This window comes from Pinus tabuliformis, chromosome 6 (assembly GCF_031772625.1).
Source record: "Pinus tabuliformis cultivar Carrire ecotype Pingquan chromosome 6, CPIR1, whole genome shotgun sequence".
Lineage (NCBI taxonomy): Eukaryota > Viridiplantae > Streptophyta > Pinopsida > Pinales > Pinaceae > Pinus > Pinus tabuliformis.
Window position 1 is genome coordinate 791,896,732 of NC_142292.1, and position 22,635 is coordinate 791,919,366.

The following is a 22,635-nucleotide window of genomic DNA, read 5'->3' on the forward strand; positions in this document are numbered from 1 at the left end:
GAATACCCCTACCAGTCCAACAATGTGTCAATAAGAGAATCCCCTAACAGTGAATTGATGTAAGTGCAACAACATGATGTAATAAGGTGTGACAGCATTGTAATAAGGGTGCAACACAATGATGATGAATGCTGCAATAAGGTGCAGCATGAGGGACACCAAGCATGTAAGGGACAACAAGCATGCAAGTATAGCAAGCATGCAAGGGACAACAAGCATGCAAGTATAGCAAGCATGCAAGGGACAACAAGTAAGTAAGGTACAACAAGCATGCAAGGTACAACAAGCAAACAATGGGACAACAATCATGGACAACATGGTTCAACCATGGCACATGGAACAGTCATGCTGTAGTCATGAGGTCCAACTTTGTGATGATGGGTGCAGCATGGTGCAACACGGTGAGGTACATCATGATGATGAGATGCAACACAATGATAGGTGAAGGATTCACCTTGCAGAATCAGTTGAAGCAGCATGTCTTCAACTGATCTCATGTATCATTTTCTTAGAGATGATCTATGCTCTTATCTAAGATAAGTCAAAGTGTTGACTTTTGTTGTAAATGTACTATCTCTCTCTCTCTCTCTCTACTGAACTATTGAAGAACATATAAGAAGAATTGATCAAGGGTTTCCCCACATTGGGGCTTGTCCCTGGCTAGTGCCACATCATGTGTCCTCTTGTCTTGGCTTGTGTTCTGTGATTTATGTTTATGTTCTATCTGCAGTTTACTTTAATGCTGATGTGATTGCTAATCTGGAAAAGATATTGAGCTAACTGTGAAAATTGAAATAAATTGCTCTAAGCATAGAACATACCTAAAATTAACACTCTTCAACCTAGACATAGACCAAACCTTCCCTCCACACCAAGTTAGCCCTTCCAGATCTTCGACCCTTTAGCAACAACACTTCCACCCTAGCAACTTCGACTATGCAACAACTTACGACATTGGGCACAACTAGAAACAACAACACTTGAAAGACTTCGATTTCCCAAACTAGGGCACGAAAAAGAGAGAGAGAGTACCACCAAAACTTTGATTTTCCTTTTCTCTTTGACCTTGACCCTCAACTCTCACTTCTTTTGACTTCCTTGACCTACTTCGCACTTTTTCCAGCTTCACTAGAGATATCGAACTTGCTTGAGATGAGATGCTCCAAATGAATTCGATCTCCTTCCTTTGATAGGCTCTAGGTGAGGTCGAATAGGTGTCCTTTAGGCCGACTTGGTGTGGAGGTTACATAAATCATATTTTACTTAATAATAAATCTTTTTACACGATTCCAAAGAAGGGTCTCTTTAATTGTACAATGACTATATTAACTCAGAATAAATCTTAGAAGTCCTCAATGGGGACTTTGACCTAAAATATGATGACCCAAGCATGAAACCCATGCTTTAATAAGTCATAACAATAATAATAGAAATTCTTTTCTTTATTCTTTTGACAAGTACATTACATGATGACTGAACCTAGTTACATTCTTCAACAATATGTATCTACTACCTACAATTAAGCACAATCAAGTATTAGGAGGCCATTTTTGCCTGTTTCATTAAGATTTACGATATCAACCTCAAATCAACAAACTGGTAACTCAGATCTGTAACAGGTGCATCTTTAATTAATCATATCTTGCAATAGATATATCTTTAATTCATCGCATCTTGGAAATCTGAAGTAAATATTCTCTGTATCAGCAAAAATAATTGCAGTTTTGTGACTTCAATCTACCAATTTTTATCACAAGGAACCTTCAGAGAAATACCTGAATTTGAAAGTCTCATTTAAAAACTAGCAAACCTGAAAAAGAAAGAAAAATCTTTCAGACAGTATGCCAAACTCTTCTAATCGAACCTCATTCATTGAATGGTGTGGTAATTGGAAAGGCCATTTTTGCCTGTTTCATAAAGATTTACAATATCAACCTCAAATCAACAAACTGGTAACTCAGATCCGTAGCAGGTATATCTTTAATTAATCATATCTTGCAACAGGTATATCTTTAATTCAACGGATCTTGCAGATCTGAAGTAAATATTCTTTGTATCAGCAAAAATAATTGCAGTTTTGTGACTTCAATCTACCAATTTTAATGAGGAACCTTTGGAGACAACAATAAATACTTGAATTTGAAAGTCTCATTTAAAAACTAGCAAACCTGAAAATAATGAGAAAAAGCTTCCAGACAGTATGCCAAACTCTTCTAATCTAACCTCATTCATTGAATGGTGTGGTATTTGGAAATGTCATAAGAATATGGAAAGAGGAATACCAACGCGGCAAAACAATCTTACCAACACTTAGAATCCTACAAATTCAAATCTTAAAACCAAGGGAGCAATCAGGAAACATATTTTTCATACCATCAAAATGCTCATATTGGTTGCCATGGATGAAGATAATTCTTCTATTAATCAGAGAAGCAGCAAGTATATTTCTGAGAAATATCAGATTGACTTCACATTCCCCTAAAAGTCTACGGGGACATGGAGATCACGCATCATGACTACTGTCCACTCGCACCACTAGAAGAAAATTGCTAAGAAAGCAACAAAAGGGACTTCCACTATCTCCAACACTCAATGATACCTAAAATACCCAAGTTCATCAGCTAGCAGGGAGATAAGAAGCAAGTGATAACTGATGGCACTGATGGCCTTCTTCTTGGACCTCCACGTCCTTAGATAATTAAGGCTTAATTTATTTTTTGAATTCACTAAACAAAATTCCCAGAATCAAAGCTGCCATGCAAGGTCATCTTGACCACTTTCCAAATTAGAACACGACTTCATCAAAATAGCTCCCCATGCCCCAAGGGTTAATGGCTTATCCTTATCCACTCAGTCTTAACTATGGTGACAAGCAACGTTCTGCTTATGCCAAAAATAGTAAACCGACGATACCAAAACCTTTATAAAAATAAATTGCACTATCTACTAGTGGGGTCAATGTGCCCAATCTGAAAGAGTTTTTGCTGAAAAAATCACATCTCATCACCTAAGTCATGATTTAGAGGAGCCCTCAACTGTGTTAACAAAAATGCTAGCTTCCACAACAACACATTATCAAAACCTTGTTATGCAAATATTCTTATAAGGTGAAAATGAGATTTCAAAGCTGTTGCAAATCACTCCCAGAAAAGCACCTAAACGTAAGTCAACTGAAGCGTCCTCCTAAAAAGAGATGAAAACAGTGTGTTACATCTCCATGCAGCATGGAGATCTTGATAAAGCATCTGTTAGTTCATTAAAACTGGCATGAGATCACACAAAGCACTTCTGGAACAAGATGCTAAAAATAGGTTCCATGTACGCTGTTCACTAGAAGATATATGCTGAGATTAACTCTTACACAATGCATTGTCTGGACATTAGAGCAGAGGGAAATATCCTCAACAAGACACCTAAACAATGTACTTTAATCAATATCCAAAATCTCTATGAAAGCAAAAGAAAGCGTTGTTTAGAATCTAGATAGGGTACATAATTAAGGGCTTAATTTAGAAAATTTAAGGTTCTGAAAGCATTATAACTTGCTTGGAAAGCAAGTGCCTGTGGAAATTTCATGCACTTGGGCAATTAAGGCAAAACTCAAATTTCACCTTCTTACTAGAGGATTTCTTGTATATTAGCCTTAGAATTTCAGCCTTTATGACTGTTGTAAAAATAAAGTGTGAAACAACTTTGGAATGATAAAAAACGTTTACCTCAAACCAGCCCCAAACTTTCCAACAAATTCAAGGAGAAAATATACCAAACAAAGAGATTAAGTTTCAGCCCCTTCTAGGGCAATTTATGAGCCAATAATCTGATCTGCAATTGCACTCTTACAGCAGTAATTACTGCAGTATAACAACTGTAAAATCAATCCCCCATATTCTTCCTTCGACGTTAACTCGCTTGACAATTTTCCTTTAAATTTACTTATGTCCAATTAGCAAGACATAAATGGCTATATTTAGCAAAGCATAAAAAGTATATATAGCTGAAATTCAAATCTAAAAATGGCGCAAGATGTAGACACCTGGAAACTTCACATATAAGGTCAAGATAAAGCACAAGTACATACTATAGCCTTATTTCAAGGCTAGTAGAGAAACTCCAGCATGCCCTAGCTATGGTAATTCATCAAACTCTAGCTCATCCAAGAAGATTCAAATGGAAGACGCCTCCAACACAACCTCCAAAGCAAGACACCCTCTTATTCTCTTCTTATTAAAAAATCCACCCTAGGGTTTTCTCTCAAAAATATCATCTCCAATCTCTAAGGGATAAACCATAACTCGAAAACTCCAGGAGGACCAATAAACCTGAGTGCCTTAAGAGAGACATAGAATACAAGTACAAGTGAAGACTTCAGAGAGAGAGAGAGAGTGCACATTATTTTCTCTTAGTCCTATCTCATCACAAGAGTGAATACACGTGAGTGAATGAATATATGTGATCATTATTTCTAAAGTCTCCTCCACAAGAGAAAACCGTAGTCATTCTTTGTATTTCCCTTTTGTTGCTTCTCTTAAGGTTTCCTCATGAATTCATGAACCTAGCGAATCTCTCAAAGAAGAGAAATACAAAGGGTGGTACAAGTGATGATGAATAGAAAGAGTCTCTTCTTCCTTTAATTATATGAGAGGTAAGGGAGGCCAATAATATAATGTGGGCACAAGCCCTTACAAGCAATTGACAATGAGCACCTGTAGACCAACACAATTGAGATGCTACACTCCAAGGTACATGTGTCATGATTCAAGGTGTTGTCATACATAATAATAGCTCCAAGGTGATGTAGCTACAGAAAGAGAGTCTGCATCACTCCATCACAGGCCTTCATGAACTCCTTTGGTCTTCCTAGGAAATTTACTCCATTGGGTCAACTGTCCTTGCATGAACACTCTTGAAGCCCCAAGTGTCCTCTAACCTCCAATCCTTTGAATAGGAAACCAATTTGCCACATGTGAATCGAGGCTTGAAGCACTCCTCCATGATGCACAATGCTCCACATCCCCTGAAAGGGACTCTCTAAACAAGTGGCTACACCATGAGGCCTCAATGAAGGGTGTCCACCAATCTATTGAGAGATCTCCAATGCCGAGGGGAAGAACAACAATCTTGAAATTAACTGAGGTTAAGCATCCACTAAGCAAGCTATCTTAATTTTGCATATCATGGACCATGTCTCATTTTATAATCTATCTCGGACCACCCAAGGGATGAGCATACACGATGTACCCCAAATCTCATGAAGCACCCACAAACACGAAGTAAATACTTTTGCAGTAAATTGAAAATATAACACTCACTCGTTAGGAGGAAAGTGTTTACCCTGAATCTTGTCAACTCCCTCTGTTACTCTGCCAAACCTATTGTTTGCATGTTAGTATTGGGTATGTTCGTAGAATTATTCACCGTCTTTGGCAACAATATTGTCAACCATGTAATATTCCTACTAGGAAATTGATAGTGAATAAGATAACTATGAACTAGGAATTACAATATAAAATTTAAAACCAAGCACAGACATTAGAACACCAAAGAAAATAAGCAGAACGACTGAGCCATTTTATTAATTATGGGAATCTAAGTACATAGAAATGAGTAGGAATGATGGAACCTGTGCTTGCTAAGAAAGCTATGCAAAATCTAGGTGGAATCTCATTGAACCAATGCTGGAATGGCTCCAAAATGGAAATACACACTGCCTAGAAATTCTACTGTTGGTTTCCCACTGAAACTAAAGATTTTCCCCTGTACATTGCTTAGAAAATTCTGAAACTTCAGCTGCAGTCTCTCCTCCAAATACATTTAGAACCCAGGAAGGGTTTTGGCTAGTTCCGGGTGACAAGAAAACCCTCCAAGAGGTGTGAGTGACTTTCTGGCTAGTTGTAAGAACTGTTGCTAAAGCCGCAAATCCAACCCTGAATGGATCCTCCATAAACCCATCCTTTTCAGCCCTTGGCTCCTTGAACTCTCCTCTTCTCCTACCTTGTCAAGTAGCCTCTACACACTTCTAAAAGAAGATAAATTCGACCCACAAAATTGTTGCACTCTAGCCTTGCAAAATCACCACCAAAACTCTGACACCAAATAGAAAAATTCACCTGCAATTCGCTGACTCCATCCCACTATAGCTGAACCCAAAATGTGCCACATGAACTACCTCTGCGCCCAGGAAGTGCGTATAACTTGATGTCTTGCTACAATGTAGCCCTGTAGGTGCCCATTAGAAAACTCCCCTTTGTCCCAACAAGGGTGACACTCGAAGTTCTCCGAAGAATGGGGTGGAATTTCGCATGAAATCTGTGTGCTGAACAACACTCTAACTCTTGTGCTAAACAGTTCCAAGAGAGGTAGAATTGTGTAAGTGAGATAGTCAAAGGATAGCGAGAAATTCTATTTTGCTTCCTTAAGTAGTCCAACCCTCTTAGCCTCCCTTGGTTGTCACCACAATCCACTAATCTGATCCTTCTCCCTTGGTGGTTCGAATGTCTCCCTTGGTGGCCCCCACAATCCACTAATTTGACCCTTCTCCCTTGGTGGTTCAAATGGTCTCCCTTGGTGGCCCCCACACTCCAGTAAAGATTTGATTTTTCTCTCTCCTAGTGCGCAATGCCTCCTTTTGCCTCCAAAAATCATGTGGTGCCTACTCCACCCACTTTTCCTAAGTCATTGGGAGTTGCCAAAATCCCCCTCTAATGCTAAAATTGTAAAATTGTGCTACACTTGAGCAAATTATGATATTGGGGATATCACAATCCTCCCCACCAAAATTTGCTTGTCTTTAAGTAATTGCAATGGTGGGTGTTATAATACCTGCTCACCCTCCCATGTAGCATCTCCCTGAGGTAAGTCTCTGCATTTGATGAATAACTCCCTGATGACCCTGTTCCTAAGCTTCCTCTCTCTCACCTTCAAAATGGCTTCTGGGACCAGTACTAGATGTCCCTCCTCATCTAGTACTGCTCTGTTGAAGTTGTTACTTGCTGTCCCAATGCCTTCTTCAGGCAAGACACATGGAACACATTATGCACTTTGCTTCCTGCTTGGAGATCCAACTCACATGCCACCTCCCCTACATGCCTAGTCGCCCTACCTGTATGGTCCATAAAAATGAGGTTTGAGTTTTTCAGCCCCCCTCTGCTTGAGAGTTGATTGCTTGTATCGTTGTAGGCGCAAATAGATGATTTCCTTGAGCTCAAATTGACTCTCAACTCAGTGGCGATCTGCATAAATCTTTTGCTGATTCTGTGCAGTCTGCAAAGTGTCCTTGAGAGCCTTAAGTATGTCTTGGTTCTCTTGGATCCAATCTTTGGACCTTGGGGCCTTGCTATATCCAAACACCATGTCAGCAAAAGGTAAAGCGTCATAACCATAAAGAGCTCGAAAAGGGGACATACCAATGGACATGTGATAGGTGGTGTTGTAGCAGTAATCCCCAAGATGTAGCCACTTCATCCATGCTCATTGTTGCCTTGTCACATAATTCCTCAAGTAGCCCTCCAACCATTTGTTCACCACCTATCTTTACCCGATTGTCTGAGGGTGGTAGCTAGTGCTGGGAGTGAGTTTTGTGCCCACCAGTCTCAAGAGCTCCTGCCAAAATCCCACCATGAATTTGTTGTCCCAATCACTAATGGTCTTGTGGAGACCATGGGGTTTGAACCAGTGTTTTTAAAACCGGAACCGGTGACCGAACCGGTCCACCTAGCTAACCGGTTTACCGACCGGAACCGGTCTAACCGGGACTGGTTTGGTCTAAACGAACCGGTTTTTAAAAAATACATTAAATAATTAATTTTTAATGAAAAAAAACTATTTTTAAGATGTAAAACCATGATTCCAAGCCAATAGAGACAAAATATGCAAAGTTTGCTCATTTATATACCATGCAAAGGTGAATATATCAAAATGGCACCGAGCGCAATACATATCATCGACAAAATAGCAAAATACATAAGAAATGAGGCTCTAAATGGCCTATAGAGTCCAAAAACCATGCTGCAAGCTATGAGGCCATTGGCCTACTACAAGTCTACAGTGTACACATGATCAATCATCAAGATCATCACCACTACTAGACACATGATCATCATCAGGAGCTACATAGACATCATCTGGTTCAGAGTCTGAGGATGCCTCTGCCTCATCTGCAACATCAGTATCAATGCCACCAATGACAATAGAAGTGGACCTAGTGGAAGCACGAGTTTGTCGACCTGCACGACTAGTGCCTTCCATTGGTTCCTTGCCTTTCCTTGATGCCGCTACTGATCCTGGTTCTGATGCCGCCACATAATCTGCCTCATCCTCCGCTAAAGCCATGTCGATATCAAAATCAGCCTCAAACACAGGATCTTCAGTCTCCTCCACCCATTCTGATGTTGGATCAATATCGTCCAACACAATGGGATCTAGATCAGGTGATTTGCTCATCATTTGGTTCCTCCTCAGTCGAAGGTTGTATTGCACAAAAACAAGATCATTTAACCGTTTTTGTTCCAAACGGTTTCTCTTCTTCGTGTGTATGCGCTCAAAAACAGACCAATTGCGCTCACAACCTGAAGCACTGCAAGTTTGACTGAGGACTCTAATTGCAAACCTTTGCAATTGAGGACACTGGCCACCAAATGACTCCCACCAATGTGCTGCAAAGAAAAAGACAATAATTAGTAACTTAGTTTATAATTTGAATTGTAAAGAACGTAAACAATTTTAACTTAAAATGAAAAACAAAATGGAAATTGGAATTGCTTACCTGGTTGGTCCACATCTCTTGCCATCTTTGCCAAGTTTTTGCCAAAAGTACCACTTGCTTGATTGAAAATAGTAAGCTGTCTATGTATATCCAACTGGTCTACATGGTTAGGGACCATGCGCTCCAAGCAATCAATCAATCCAGCTCTGACCTCCCCATCATGCTGATCTCCTAGCCGATTTTTATAGTGATACCTTGGGTTCAAAAAATACCCGGCTGCATGTATAGGACGATGGAGTTGATTGTTCCATCTGTTATCAATGATCTCCCATATACGGCCATATTTAGCTAACCTGTCATTGTAAGCTGCCCGTATCTGCTCCTTTGCCTGATCCATAGCTTCATAAATGTAGCCCATGGCCAATCTTTCCCCATCCACCAACCTTAGCACCTTAACAAGGGGCTCGGTAATTTTCACAAGCTCTACAGACCTTTTCCAAAAATAAGTGTCTAACACTTTCTTTTTGGTGTCTTTTCCATCTGGTCTACGAGCCCACCGAGATTCAGACCATTCATCAGAGGAAAACATTTTCTGCAAGTTTCTATGTTGACCATTGAGACATTGCAACGTGAGGAAGTGAGTTGCAAATCTCGTAATTGCAGGCCTAACAAGCTCTTTGCCTCCAGTGTGTTTCCTCATTAGGCTCAATACCCATGAGTGGTTGTAAATGTATTTTGTAATGCACTTGGCATGCTCTACAGTGTTTTTTACCCACTCCACCTTGCCTATATCCTCAAGCATGAGGTCTATGCAATGTGCAGCACATGGAGTCCAAAATATGGTCTTATATTTGGCCTCAAGCATCTTTCCAGCAAGAACATAGTTTGAGGCATTATCAGTGATGACCTGCACAACATGCTGCTCCCCAACTTCCTGAATAATGTTATCCAAAAGCTCAAATAGAAGGCTTGCATCCTTTACCCTATCAGATGCATCAACTGATTTCAAAAACATGGTTCCTTGAGGGCAAGAAACAAGGAAATTAATGATAGTGCGGTTCTTTCCATCGGTCCATCCATCTGACATAATGGAACAACCTGTTTTGACCCATGACTCTCTAAACTCAGTCAAATACTCATCAATGGAAGATATCTCTTTTTGCAAAAGAGCTCCCCTCAAGTCATGCATACTAGGGCCTTTGAAGCCCTTTCCTGCAGCTATAACAGAGTCCCACATAGCTTGGTAATAAGGTGAGCGAGCAGCATTAAATGGGATATCTGAATCATACCACCATCTAGCAATGTATTGGTGAGAAGTTTCTTTGCATTGTTTTTTCCAATGCTGATCCAAAGTGGGTTGAGAACTTGGCTGGGAGGAAGTGGGATTAGATTTAGAAGAAGCAATGGTGGCAGAAGATGAGAAATAACTTTGGATGTTTTGTCTCTTTGGTCCTCTTGATGGTTGGCCAACTCCAACAGAAGGATGAACATAGTGAAAGGGGTCATTGGTGGAAGGGATAGAAGTGGAGTCTTGAATCTCAGAATCATCATACCCACTCTCTTTCATGGCTTCTAATAATTCCCTCTTCCTTGCAATTTCATCTTGGATGGCCTTCTCCCTAGCCTTATCCTCATAAAATTTTTCAAGCTTGGCAATGTATTCTGCCCTAATAGGACCTAACAGTGCATTTGGTGCATCACATGGCTTTACTTGGCCTCTTACCCCAGCCAAGTGTTGTTTCAACCTAAGAATACCCCCACCTCCAATAGATTTATGGCATAATTTGCATATCATTTTTCCCTCAACTACATCACAATGAGCCCATGCACTGTCCTTTCCTTTTGGAGCCATGTTTGCTTGAAATAATAACAATTTGCAAATAAATCTGCCATTTAAAAAAAAAATTGCAGCTAAGGAACATGGAAAACCAATGATAAATGTAGGAAAAAAAATGCACATGCAAGCTAAAAAATTTGATAGCATAGAGCTAGAGAGTTCATAGGCTTAGCATAGATGATAGATCATTGAAATGAGAAGTTTATAGCACAAAAAAATTAATTCATGGACAGCAGACCCAAATGAGGAATTATCAAGTGCAAATCCTTACCTGGAAATGCAAAGTAGCTCCCTTAGCCTCCTCTTGATGATGGCAACTCCACTGACAGCTACACACTATCTCCAAAATAGCTCCAACTCCAACTCCAAGATGACTACTTCAGCAAAAACTCCACACTCTCCAAGCTCACAAACAAACTCACAAACACTCACAAACACTCCAAATCAGTTGTGTGAGACAAATGAGGGTGAGAGGGGTGTCTTATAGCAATTGTGAGGGTCTTTTTGGAGGGAAAATCCCTTTCCCTCACCCCCAAAAACCCTAAACCGCCCTCAGCTGCAAAAAACCGTCCGCTTTTTACCTTTACCGGCGGCCTGTCCCTAAACCGGCCGGTTTAGGACGGAACCGGCCGGTTAGGACCTAAACCGGCCGGTTTTGACCGGTTAGGTCTAAAATCTGGGCAAGTTAGGGTGCTGACCGGGTTTTTTCACCGGTTCTGACCGGTGAGCCTCCTAACCGGCCGGTTAGGCCGGTAACCGGTCAGACCGGAACGGTTTTGAAAACTATGGTTTGAACACCTCCCTGAAGAACAACTTGGCTACCTGTGAAGTTGAATACCGAGGGGGAATAACAAAGAAATAGGCAAACTTCGTCAACCGGTCCACCACCACATAGATGCAATCTCGTCCTTGAAAAACTGGGAGCCCTGTGATGAAGTCCATGGAGATACTCTCCCACTTCCGCTTCGGAATAGGTAGAGGCTGAAGTAATCCTATTGGGTGTGTGTGCTCTACCCTACTCCTCTGGCACGTGCTGCACTCTTGCACATATCGTGTCACGTTCTTCTTGAGGTCTTGCTGAAGCCCCGAAAATCGGGTCTACAACAAGGGGGATACCCACCCGGTCCAGACCTTGGTTAGCAGCTCCTTTTCCGTTTGGTATAGTGGGTCCGACTGGGGATATGGGACCAGTTTCCCAGTTTATGTGTGTGTGTGTGTGGAGAATTGATATTTCTTTTCCAACGGTTTCTAAATGGAATGCCTTTACTCTAACTCTAATCTAATAACATGCAATTGTATTCTAATAAACAGAAACATCTAATTCTACACTAACCCTGGGTGTAATCCTTCCGTTATGCGATCTAAAATGATTTCAAATAACAATTGGTAATAAAGATCATTCAACTGTTATGAGAAAAGAATTCGATAGAGATGAACCACTTCGTATAAAAAGTTAGACGAAACAGTTGTGAAAAACATATCGCATAATAAGCTACTCATATATTAAGCATAAATAAATAGCTATCACCGTACAGAAGTGCCAAATGATAACTCAAACATTCACGCATCAATATATAAACAACTAAACATAAATATCAATTTAACACAAAGACAGAAACAGTTAAGAGATAAAAGTACCATTTGTAACTAGTCCTACTCATGCGCTTCAAGCGATAATGATTTATCTCTCCTTGATCCAACATCCACTAAGAGTACAAAAGTGCAACATCAGTAGTAGATATTAAAAGCAAATATCAATAAATCCTGTTTCATTCATTCATCAAAACCTCCTCAGAGGGTACAAAAGTGCATGTTCTGGGGATAAGTTTTCGACAAATTTCAGGACCCTTCTCTAAATGCATGAGAAGGGTTTAAATACTACTAACTAAATTTAAAAATAACTTATTACAAAAATGTAGGATATGGTTTAAATGACCGTTCTCATTTTAGAAAAAATAAAGCAAAATTAATACTATATTGAATCTAAAATTAAAAATACTAACTAACTATTCCTATATCTGCTCCTTGAAATTGCACGCGTTCAACATTTGTTTGAGAAGAGTCGGCTGGCCGACTTCCGATTTTAGCTGTGCTGCGAAAACGGAATTGGCAAGAGCTGACGCCATCTTCTCGGCAGAATTGATGATACACTTGAGAGTCATGCACTGGCTGTGTGGTTTTACCAAGCATGCCTAGTGAGAATCCCAATTCAACTTAGTTAATCTTTTGATTGATTCTGCCTTTTCTTGAGCCTTCTGTCTCCAGCCTGTTTGCAATTGCTGTACTTTTGGTAGATACCCTGGAGTGGTTTCTGATATCAGATTTGCCCTGTGCAAATTTTCATTTATGCAGTCAATAACACTGTTTGCTGCTGTGGCTGCTTCTTCTGCTGCTTGCTCTGCTTTCCTGATTTGTGCGTCCCATTTGTTAAAGAGCATTTCTTTGTGATTGCCATTGATTATTGGTGCGCGTGCTCTTTTCCCCTCCTCTGTTTCTTGCCAAGCCAAATATTCAGTAACTCGTTTATCAATTAAATCATAATCATGTCGTGAGTCGATGACTTGATTAGTGATTTTATCGCTTATTTCGCAATAAGAGTTCCACTGTGATATTTTTTTGGCACAATGCTTCCTATTGCTGCAGTAGTTGATCATTTAAGGAAACGAATTCTGTAATGAATTCTGTGAGTTTAGGATCATCCTTGTGCACCTCTTGCATATCCTGTCACTGTTTTTCTCTTTCAAACAAACTGCTCTGGTAGTTTATATGCATTTGTTGGAAGTCTTGCTGTAATCTTTCAAGTTGTTTCTGTGCTTCGTTGTTGGTGTTGGCTTGTTGCAGCTGTTGCTGCAAAACTTGTATTTGATCTTCCTTCTCTTTCAGTAGTTGTTGTACCTCAGATGCTTTATCAATGGTTGCAGAGGCATATGCTCCTGCGATCTGAGACAATTTGGTGAGATTTTCAGTGGGATCGGTGGTAGGATCTTGCCATAGGATGTCTAATTGCTCTGCATCATGAGAGAGCATGTTTTCCAATTTTCTTCTTTTTTTGTCTTCTCACTATTGCCTTGTGTTGTGGACTATAAATACATCAAGAGGAGGAATTTCCTCTATTTTGAGCATAAGTTCAGAGGATGGGGTAATGGAAATATGTTCCATGTCTGAGACATTGCTAATTGTTCCTGTGACCATACTTTTTGTTGCCTGTACATCACTTACAGGTGTCTTTGTGCTTTGTCCCTCCAAGGGAAAAGAACCTTTAGGATTTTGGAAGTTAAGCTCAAAGACTTGGAAGATGAGCTAAAGATCTGCAGAGCAGAACTTAGAGAACTCACCAGGAAACAACAAGAATTGGCTAAGAAGAATGATGAGTCGCAAAAACGGTTGTGGGAAATGAAATACCAAGCTAAACCCTCAAAATGGAGGAATGGTAACAACAGGGGAGGCCTCGTACGGTTGAAAAGGAGAATGGGATATTCTACTATTGGTGATGCAGGGAAGAGCATTTGAAAAAGGATTGTCCCTGTAAGAAGAAGAAGAAAGAAGACAATAGTTCCTACGAGGCACAAGGACACGAATCAACGTTATTGCTAGCCTTGTGGAGAAGCCTTGAATTGATTTGGTTTATGAATATGCATTTGTACATGTATACATATGTGCACTTGTGTGATGGCTAGAAATGGGGACATAAACTGATTTGGACACTGTTGTTTCAAAAGAGTGTGTTCCTTGCATGAGCACAAGAGGTTTCCTAATGTCTGATATTGTGTGAAAGGACGAGAGCTGAAAGGACAAGGAGCGCAAGGATGCCAAGCGTTGGACATGGGAGGCAAGCAAAGCTCTAAGAGGATGAACATACCAGGATGGTCTGGACATGCTTAAAGTATCTAAAGATTGCCATGGAAAATGGCTTAATTTTGATTATACTTTCATTTGCTAGTTTAAGCAAATGTATGAAGCATTGGAAATACTGTGTAGAGCTGTACATATAAAGCACCATGAAACAATTTGAGTTCTATTTTGTTTTCATTATTGCATAAGATCAAAGAACACCGAGGACGATGTTGCATCAAGGGGGAGGGGTTTGTGACAACCCCAACCCGAGTTCCTTATGAAGATGTGATGTAGATATTTTGCAATATAAATATAATTAAAATGAGCTGAGACAAAAGGGACACGAATTCTAGAGTTGAGGAGGTTACTTGCTTGGGATGTAAAGGTTTCCTTATGAGGAAAATCTGGATTGTTGTTGACAACCATTAAAGGTTGGCTGGCGTGCCTTTAGAAAAATTGGTCTTTTGAATTAAATTGGATTACAAAGAAGTACATTGGCCGGTGTGGTCAGAGGGAGACTTGCAAGGCAAAAAGGGCAGGAATTAATGAAGCTAGGAGACTATGCAACAACATTCACCCATTCAGACTTTCATCTATGGGAACACAAATTCAGTCAAACACGGGGGGGGGGCGCATGGAGGAGGATTCCTCGGTGGCTGTGGGTTGAGATAGTGATCTCTAGAACCCAGATAACTTGGGAAGAGACCATCCCGAGAGACAACACCTATGGAAGCCGCTCCTTAATTTTCCCTAGCTTATCTCCTTCTTTTGCAGTGGCTTTTGGACTCCCTGGAATGGGGGTGAATCCTTTGTGCTCTTTTGTGGGAAAGGTGGTGAACCTCTAGATTCCTTTTGCCAAGGAATGATGTAGTAGTTAGCTAGTGGGATTGAGGAAGGAAATCCTTTGGTGTACCTGTTTTAGCTGGCAGTTGGTGTTTAATCCCAAGCAGGAGCCCTCAATCTCTGGAATCTGGCTTGGGGGTGACAACTGCAAGTGAGTCTTGGTTGCAACTGTCTACGGTTGGGTGGAGAGTCAAAGTCCCAAACTTAGTTGCCTAAACATTTCAAGATAAGTGTTTTCTGTATTCACAATGCCAATAATTGCGTGCTTACATTTCTGGAATTGAAATGGTGTTTATATGTGCTATGAATGAGTATTGCATTTTTAGGTTGAAATGGTGTTCATAATGAAATGAATGTGTGTGCATTTCTAACCTAAGCATGTGTTGCAGAGCAAGGCTTATGATTACATTAGGTTCGTATAACTCTAAATTGTATAATGTGCAATGTCCTATTTAATAAACATGATCACGTTATACTTCTGGTTGAAATGGTGTGTGTATAAACCCAAGAATATATCTCTAATATGACAGAATGAATAATACACATAGTAAAACCTTAAAGGCATTAATATGGTTTGTAAAGATCGAGACTAAACCATGACAGTATATCACATAATATGCTCATGTGTTAATGAGTAATGGTTACATTGAAGATGCCTGTTTGATAGGGTATGTATACATATACTGGCTACAAGCTATTTTGTAATTTACATGGCATTGTGTTGATGTCGAGGATGATATCCTCTCTTAACTATGTTACCTTGTAACCTTTTCCAAAAGCCTCTTTGCTTGCTGTGATTAGTGGCTTCACTTCCATGAGGATATGGTCGCTTGTGGCCATAATGCTTTAGCTGGTAGCATTTTGTCTAGGAGGGATTGTTGTGCGTCCCTTCGAATAGCCAAACACCTCTGAGTCCTTTGGCAAGTGCAACCGTGCATTTTCAGCAACCATGAAAGTCTTCGACAAGTGCCACCGCGTTGCGGTCAAGGCATTACAAACCTTGGCTTGTCGATTCTCGAGGAGTGCTGATCTCCTTAAACCCTTTTCATACTTTGCAACTCCCATGGAATTGGGAAAAGAAACTCTATTGTAAGCTGACGAGGATAGCACCATGAATGCTTAGGGAGCCATGGTGGCCATGGTGGAATGCTGTCCCAAATCTAGCCAGTTGCAGAACCACCGCAACCAAGTCATGGATGAATCCATGCACAAAGGGCTAAGTTATGCACAGAGCGTGTGCGGCGAGGTCACGCGGGCCTTAGTTTATAATTTATTTGGGTGATATTAGGCAATTTATCTAACAAAATACCTAGAGGTGGCAGCCATAGATTGGTTGCCGAGATTCTGCCTTATTGTGATTGGGCGATAGCAGGATGATGTGGCCTAGAGACCTCACCGCGGAATTTCCAAGTTAGCGCAATGGAGGCTTGGTAATGATGACTGGCACTGGGCCAACTGGGCTTACAACTCAGAGCTAGAGTGTAGTCCCATTAGTTGGGAGTGGAGCCCACACGACAATTCATCCTTGAAGTTGAAAAAATATATGTCTCGCATGTTAAAATGTGGAAATTTGCAATTGAGTGTGGGATGACGTGCGCCAGGACAAAGTTGCATCCACATCGCCCTGACTGCAATAGGATTGGTGTGGGGTTGGTTGTATCCTCTTGCTTAAATGAGTAATGGTTACATCGAAGACGATGTTTGACAGGGTTTGTATACATATACTGGCTACGAGTTGTTTTGTAAGTTACATGGCATCGTGTTGATGCTGAGGATGATACCCTCTCTTAAATTGTTAACCTGTAAGCCTACTCTTAGCCTACTGTGATTAGTGGCATCAATGTTGTGAGGATATGGCCACTTGTGGTCATATCGCTTTTGCTGGTGGCATTTTATCCAAATGGGATGGTTGCGCATCCCATCCAATAGCCAAACACCTGTGAGACCTTTGGTAAGTGCAACAATGCACTTTCAACAACCATTTATGATTGTCTTTGACGTTGACAAATCAGAACGTTGCCGGTCAATGCATTGCAAGCCTTGGGGTGCATCTTGGCCTACCGATCATTGAGGAGTGTTGATCTTCTTAAGCCCTTTTCATATTTTGCAACTGTTGTGGAATCAAGAAAAGCAATTCTATTGTAAGATCAGGAGGATAGCACCATGAATGCTTAGGGAGCTATAGTGGCCATTGCAAAATCTTGGCGCAAATTTTGTCGGTTATAGAGCCATCACAACCAATTCATGGATGAATCCATGCTCGAAGGGCTATGGTATGCACGGAGCGCTTTGCGGCAACGTCAGGCGTGCCTTAGTTTATAAGCTATTTGGGTGAGATTATGTGATCGGTCTGACAAAAGACCTAAATGTGACAACCATAGATTAGCTGTCGAGATTCTGCTTGATCGCGATTGAGCTAGAGGGGTGACATGGCCTGGAGACCTCACCCCAGAAGTTCTAAGTTAGCGCAGCGGAGGCTTGGCAGGGATGACTGGCGTTGGGCCAATTGGGCTTACAGCACGGAGGTAGAGTGCAATCCCATTGGTTGGGAGTGGATCTCACTCGACAAATCATCGCCGAAGTTGAAAAAAAGTCCTGCATGTTTAAACGGGGAAACTTGTTGTGGAGGGCTAGACAACGTGGGATGGGATAGAGTGGCATCCACGTCGCCTCTACTGCAACAGGATTGGTGCGGGGTTGGCCATAAGACCCACTTTCCAAAGCGTGGCTCGACAACGATGTTATTAGCCAGGGGCTGACCCACCTGATAGGTTAGCTTGTTGATCAACCCTAGAGCATTCCTAAGATCAAGTGCGAGAGGGGTGGGGTGAGTCAGAGTGGGATTATGTGGCAGTGCCATAGTTGTCACCAATCCGGAACGAGGTTCGTGTGATGGTGTGGCCCACCGACCTACTTGTCCTGGAGGTTTGCCCCTAGAAGGGCATAAGTATAACATGCTAGGAGCCGCTGGGAAGAGGGGACTCATATGACTTTTCCTGGTAGTCCCATCTTGACGAAAAAGGGAGTAGTCACATGAGGGTTGCTGGGGTGAAGGGACAGGGATCATGTGTCCTGGTGGTCCCCACTCCGGTGGTACAAAAAGGAGAGCAGTTGGGGTGGTGTTGGGATGGTTCAACACAGGGTGACGTGGCATTGCCACCTCATGGACTAACCAAAAGCAAGGAGGAGCAGAGGTGTGGCCCACTGCCCCATGTGTCCTAGAGGTCCTACCTCGGAGATACGAAGAGGAGCAAACTTGGGAAGCAGCGGGATAAGGTGTTGGGTTGGCATGGAGGCCACATAGGGGTTACTAGACCAAGGCCCACCTCAATCAGACGATGAAGGTCATTGGAGATCCGACAGTGGGAGCGGCCTGTGACACCCCCACCTCCCCATGTCATTGGAAAAGAGGTGGGGGATGCACAATTAACGTGAGCCATCAATTGGGTGGAGTGGCTATGGACCGTTGCATGGGGGCTTTGGAACCCATAGCCGGAACCCTGATTGTGCAGGAGTGCACTTTCAACAGCCACAGATCGTATGATTGTCTTTGACGTTGACAAATCAAAACGTTGCCGATCAAGGCATTGCAAGCCTTGGGGTGCACCTGGGCCTGCCGATCATTGAGGAGTGATCATCTCCTTAAGCCCTTTTCGTATTTTGCAACTTTTGTGGAATCGGGAAAAGTAGGTCTATTGTAAGCTCAGGAGGATAACACGATGAATGCTTAGGGAGCTGTGGTGGCCAAGGTAGAATGCTGGCACAAATTCTGTCGATTGTAGAGCCATCGCAACCAAGTCATGGATGAATCCATGCTCGAAGGGCTATGTTATGCACAGAGTGCTTTACGGCAACGTCAGGCGTGCTTTAGTTTATAAGCTATTCGGGTGAGATTATGCAATTGGTCTGACAAAATACCTAAATGCGACAACCATAAATTGGCTGTTGAGATTCTGCCTTATCACGATTGAGCGAGAGCGGAGTGACATGGCCCAGAGACCTCACCCCGAAAGTTCTAAGTTAGCGAAATGGAGGCTTAGTAGGGATGACTAGCGGAGTGACATGGCCTAGAGACCTCACCCCGAAAGTTCTAAGTTAGCGCAACAGAGGCTTGGTAGGGATGACTGACGTTGGGCCAAGTGGGCTTATAGCTTGGAGGCAGAGTGCAATCTCATTGGCTGGGAGTGGATCTCGCTCGACAACTCATCGCCGAAGTTGCAAAAAAAAGTCCCGCATGTTTAAATAGGGAAACTTGCTGTGGAGTGCTAGACGACCTGGGTTGGGATAGAGTGGCATTGACGTTCTTCGACTGCAACAAGATTGGTGAGGGGTTGGCCTTAAGACAGCTCAGCCCGTTGGGCCTCCCCCGAAGTTAAATGAAAAAGCATAATTGTTTGGCGGGATGACATAAATCGCGCCCTGATGGCAAACGCGTGGCTCAACAACCATGTTATTAGCCAGGGGCAGACCCACCTGATAGGTCAGCTCGTTTATTAACCCAGGAGCATTCCCAAGGTCAAGTGCGGGAGGGAGTGGGGTGAGTCACAGTGGGATTACGTGGCACTGCCATAGTAGGCACCAATCCAAAACGAGGTTCGTGTGAGGGTGTGGCCCACCAAGCTACTTGTCTTGGGACCTGGAGGTTTGCCCCGGAAGAGCATAAGGGTAACATGTTAGGAGCCAGCGGGAAGATGGGACCGGGATGACTTGTCCCGATGGTCCCATCCCGACGAAAAAGGGAGTAGTCGCATGAGGGTTGTTGGGGGGAAGGGACAGGGATGACGTGTCTTGGTGGTCCAACCATGGTGTTACAAAAAGGAGAGCAGTTGGGGTGGTTCTGGGATGGTTCAATGTAGGGTGACGTGGCACTGACACCTCGTGGACTTACTGGAAGCAAGGAGTAGAGGTGTGGCCCACTGCCCCACGTGTCTCGGAGGTCCTACCCCGGAGACATGAAGAGGAGCAGACTTGGGAAGCACCGGGATAAGGCGTAGGGTTGGCGTGGAGGCCACACAGGTGTTACTAGACCAGGGCCCCACCTTAATCGGATGACGAAGGTCACTGGAGATCTGACAACGGGAGTGGTCTGCGAGACCCCTCCCTATGATGTCATTGGAAAAGAGGTGGGGGATGTGAGCCGTCGGGTGGGTGGAGTGGCTGTGGACCGTCGCACGGGGACTTTGGAAGCCATAGCTGTAACCCTGATTGCGTCGGGGTACTCTCCCGTTAACAGTTGGGCACAATGACCTGTCGCAATTCCCCTGCTGACTGTCGATTACTCTGCCTTCATCGTGGCTGTTGGATTGGATGGTGCTGGTGGGGAATATTGGAGCGATCTTGTGTGGCAAGTTTTCATTGACTTTGGGGGGGGGTTATTGCACGGTGGGACATGGTGACTGGAGATGCTTTGTCCACCAAGTTTGGGAGACTTTGAGGAAGAGTAGAGATCGAAGAGGACGCATTCGAACCTTAGATTGAGAATTGATAATTAAAACGGATAAAGAACAAAAAAAGAAAAAAGAATAATAATAATAATAATAATAATAATACTAATGATCCCATTCTTTTGACAATATAAGAGTTGGATTAGCAATAATAGCACATCCCACTGGGGTAGGTGGGGTAAGGTTGTTATAGTTGGTATCAGAGCCATCCAGGATCAACACTTGGACTAAATGGGCTCTATCCTAGGCAAGTAGCAACAGAGTTCCCGAAAAGGGGTTTCATAATGATCTTTAGTAAATTAGGTAAGCTAATGTTTAGGTGTTAAAAGAAGGTCTAAAATTGGTTTACTGCTTGCATGGCAATAATGCATGGATCCTTGGTTTTGAGATGGAGCTCAATGGCCTTGATGTGAATAGGATGGTATCTTGCTCAATGTGTTGATTGGAATTGCGTATTAATTGCAATGATGTTTGGCATGTTATTGTGATAAATGCCTTGGCAATGCATGTGATTGTCGGTTGGCATCAGGAGGGTTGTTTTCATGTGTTGGTTGCCATGTTTTTCCTTGTAAGCACTCGTTCTTGTGGTTAATGCCTTGTTTGTTTAAAGAATGAGGCTGGTAATAGTTATGGTTGAGTTTTAATTCTATTGAGACATTATTGATACATTTACGTGGTGCTCTAGTTATGTAGCATGGTTGAGTATATGATTTCTTTAGTGTATCATCACTATTGGTCATATGGTGAGCCTTATCATGCAAGAAGCACTGGGAAAACTCCATATGATTGCTTGCATTATGTATATTTATGAAATTTTGTATCTATGTGTATGCTACCTAATTGGGGTGTGAGAGTTTCATGGCCTGGTTTGCATATGGCAAGGACCTCGGTGGAGGTTGACTATTTCTATATGAAGAAATAGTTATTATGTTTATTAGGGGTGTTTTGTCATTGATGGTTAATGCTTTCTTGTCATACTGGAACCAAATGAACTCAAATGTAGGGATCTAGTGTGGACCTTGTAGATGCAGGATTTGTAGCTTGATAGAGAATGGTGTGCTTGATGATTGTCTGCTTATGTTGGTTGCTTACTTGTGCAAGTGAATGCTTGGTGTAGCATTATGATGGGTGGATTCTGTGATCACATGCATACCCAAGATGCATTCATGAATATGATAACTGTTGATTATAAGATGGTAGGTGTTCATGCGGAAGATTGATCCCTTCGTACTTGTAAAGACATGATTGTAAACAAGCCAATATATATATGTGCATACGACTCTTGATTTTTAAGCATTATGGTGGGATGTAAAATGCACACATTAGGTGCTAGATTTTAAGACATATGATTAACGTTTAAATTGAGATATGTGTTCATGTGAATGCTCGCATGATCCTGTGATTGATTGTGTTGCATAGCATGCTTGCTACTATTGACCTTATATATATATGCTTGCTACCATGCTTTGGGGGCTTGTTTCAAACCATACAATGCCTTTTTTAGCCTGCAAACATGTGTCTTTTGGTCCTCTACTTCAAATCCCGGTGGTTGCTCAACATATAATACTTCTTATAACATACCATGAAGGAATGTTGTCTTCACATCCATCTGTTGAAGGGTCCATCCTTGAATTGCAGCAAGAGCGAATATGGAACGAATGGTTGTATATCGAGCCACAAGTGCAAATATAACATCATAATCTTCTCCTTCTTTTCGGGAGAATCCTCGGGGCATGAACCTTGCCTTATATTTCTCAATATGCTCCTATCGACTCCATGTTTGATCTTGAATAGCCATTTTGAAGTCACCACAGATTTCCCCTTTGGTCTTGGCACAACATTCCATACGTCGTTCTTCATAATTGATTCATATTATTTGGCCATAACATCCTTCCAAAGTTCTTCTATCATGGCTTCTTGCTTTCTCTAAAAGATCTTTGAGTGGCAATGCATCTGTCGTCATCGTGTAATGTGTC

At 42.0% G+C, this 22,635-nt stretch overlaps 1 protein-coding gene and 1 long non-coding RNA gene across 9 annotated transcripts in view; one reads left to right on the forward strand and one right to left on the reverse strand.

Moving 5' to 3' along the window:
• The window catches only part of LOC149261160 (uncharacterized), a 58,849-nt gene that overhangs the window by 12,998 nt on the left and 23,216 nt on the right, over positions 1-22,635 (forward strand). The gene's annotated exons all lie outside the window — the stretch shown is intronic.
• Positions 7,944-11,124, reverse strand: LOC149261161 (uncharacterized). Its single transcript, XM_089381217.1, has 2 exons — positions 8,762-11,124; positions 7,944-8,651 (listed from the first exon to the last, which is right to left on the reverse strand). The coding sequence occupies exons 1-2, from the start codon at positions 10,683-10,685 to the stop codon at positions 8,056-8,058; spliced, it is 2,520 nt and encodes an 839-aa protein (XP_089237343.1). The 5' UTR covers positions 10,686-11,124; the 3' UTR covers positions 7,944-8,055.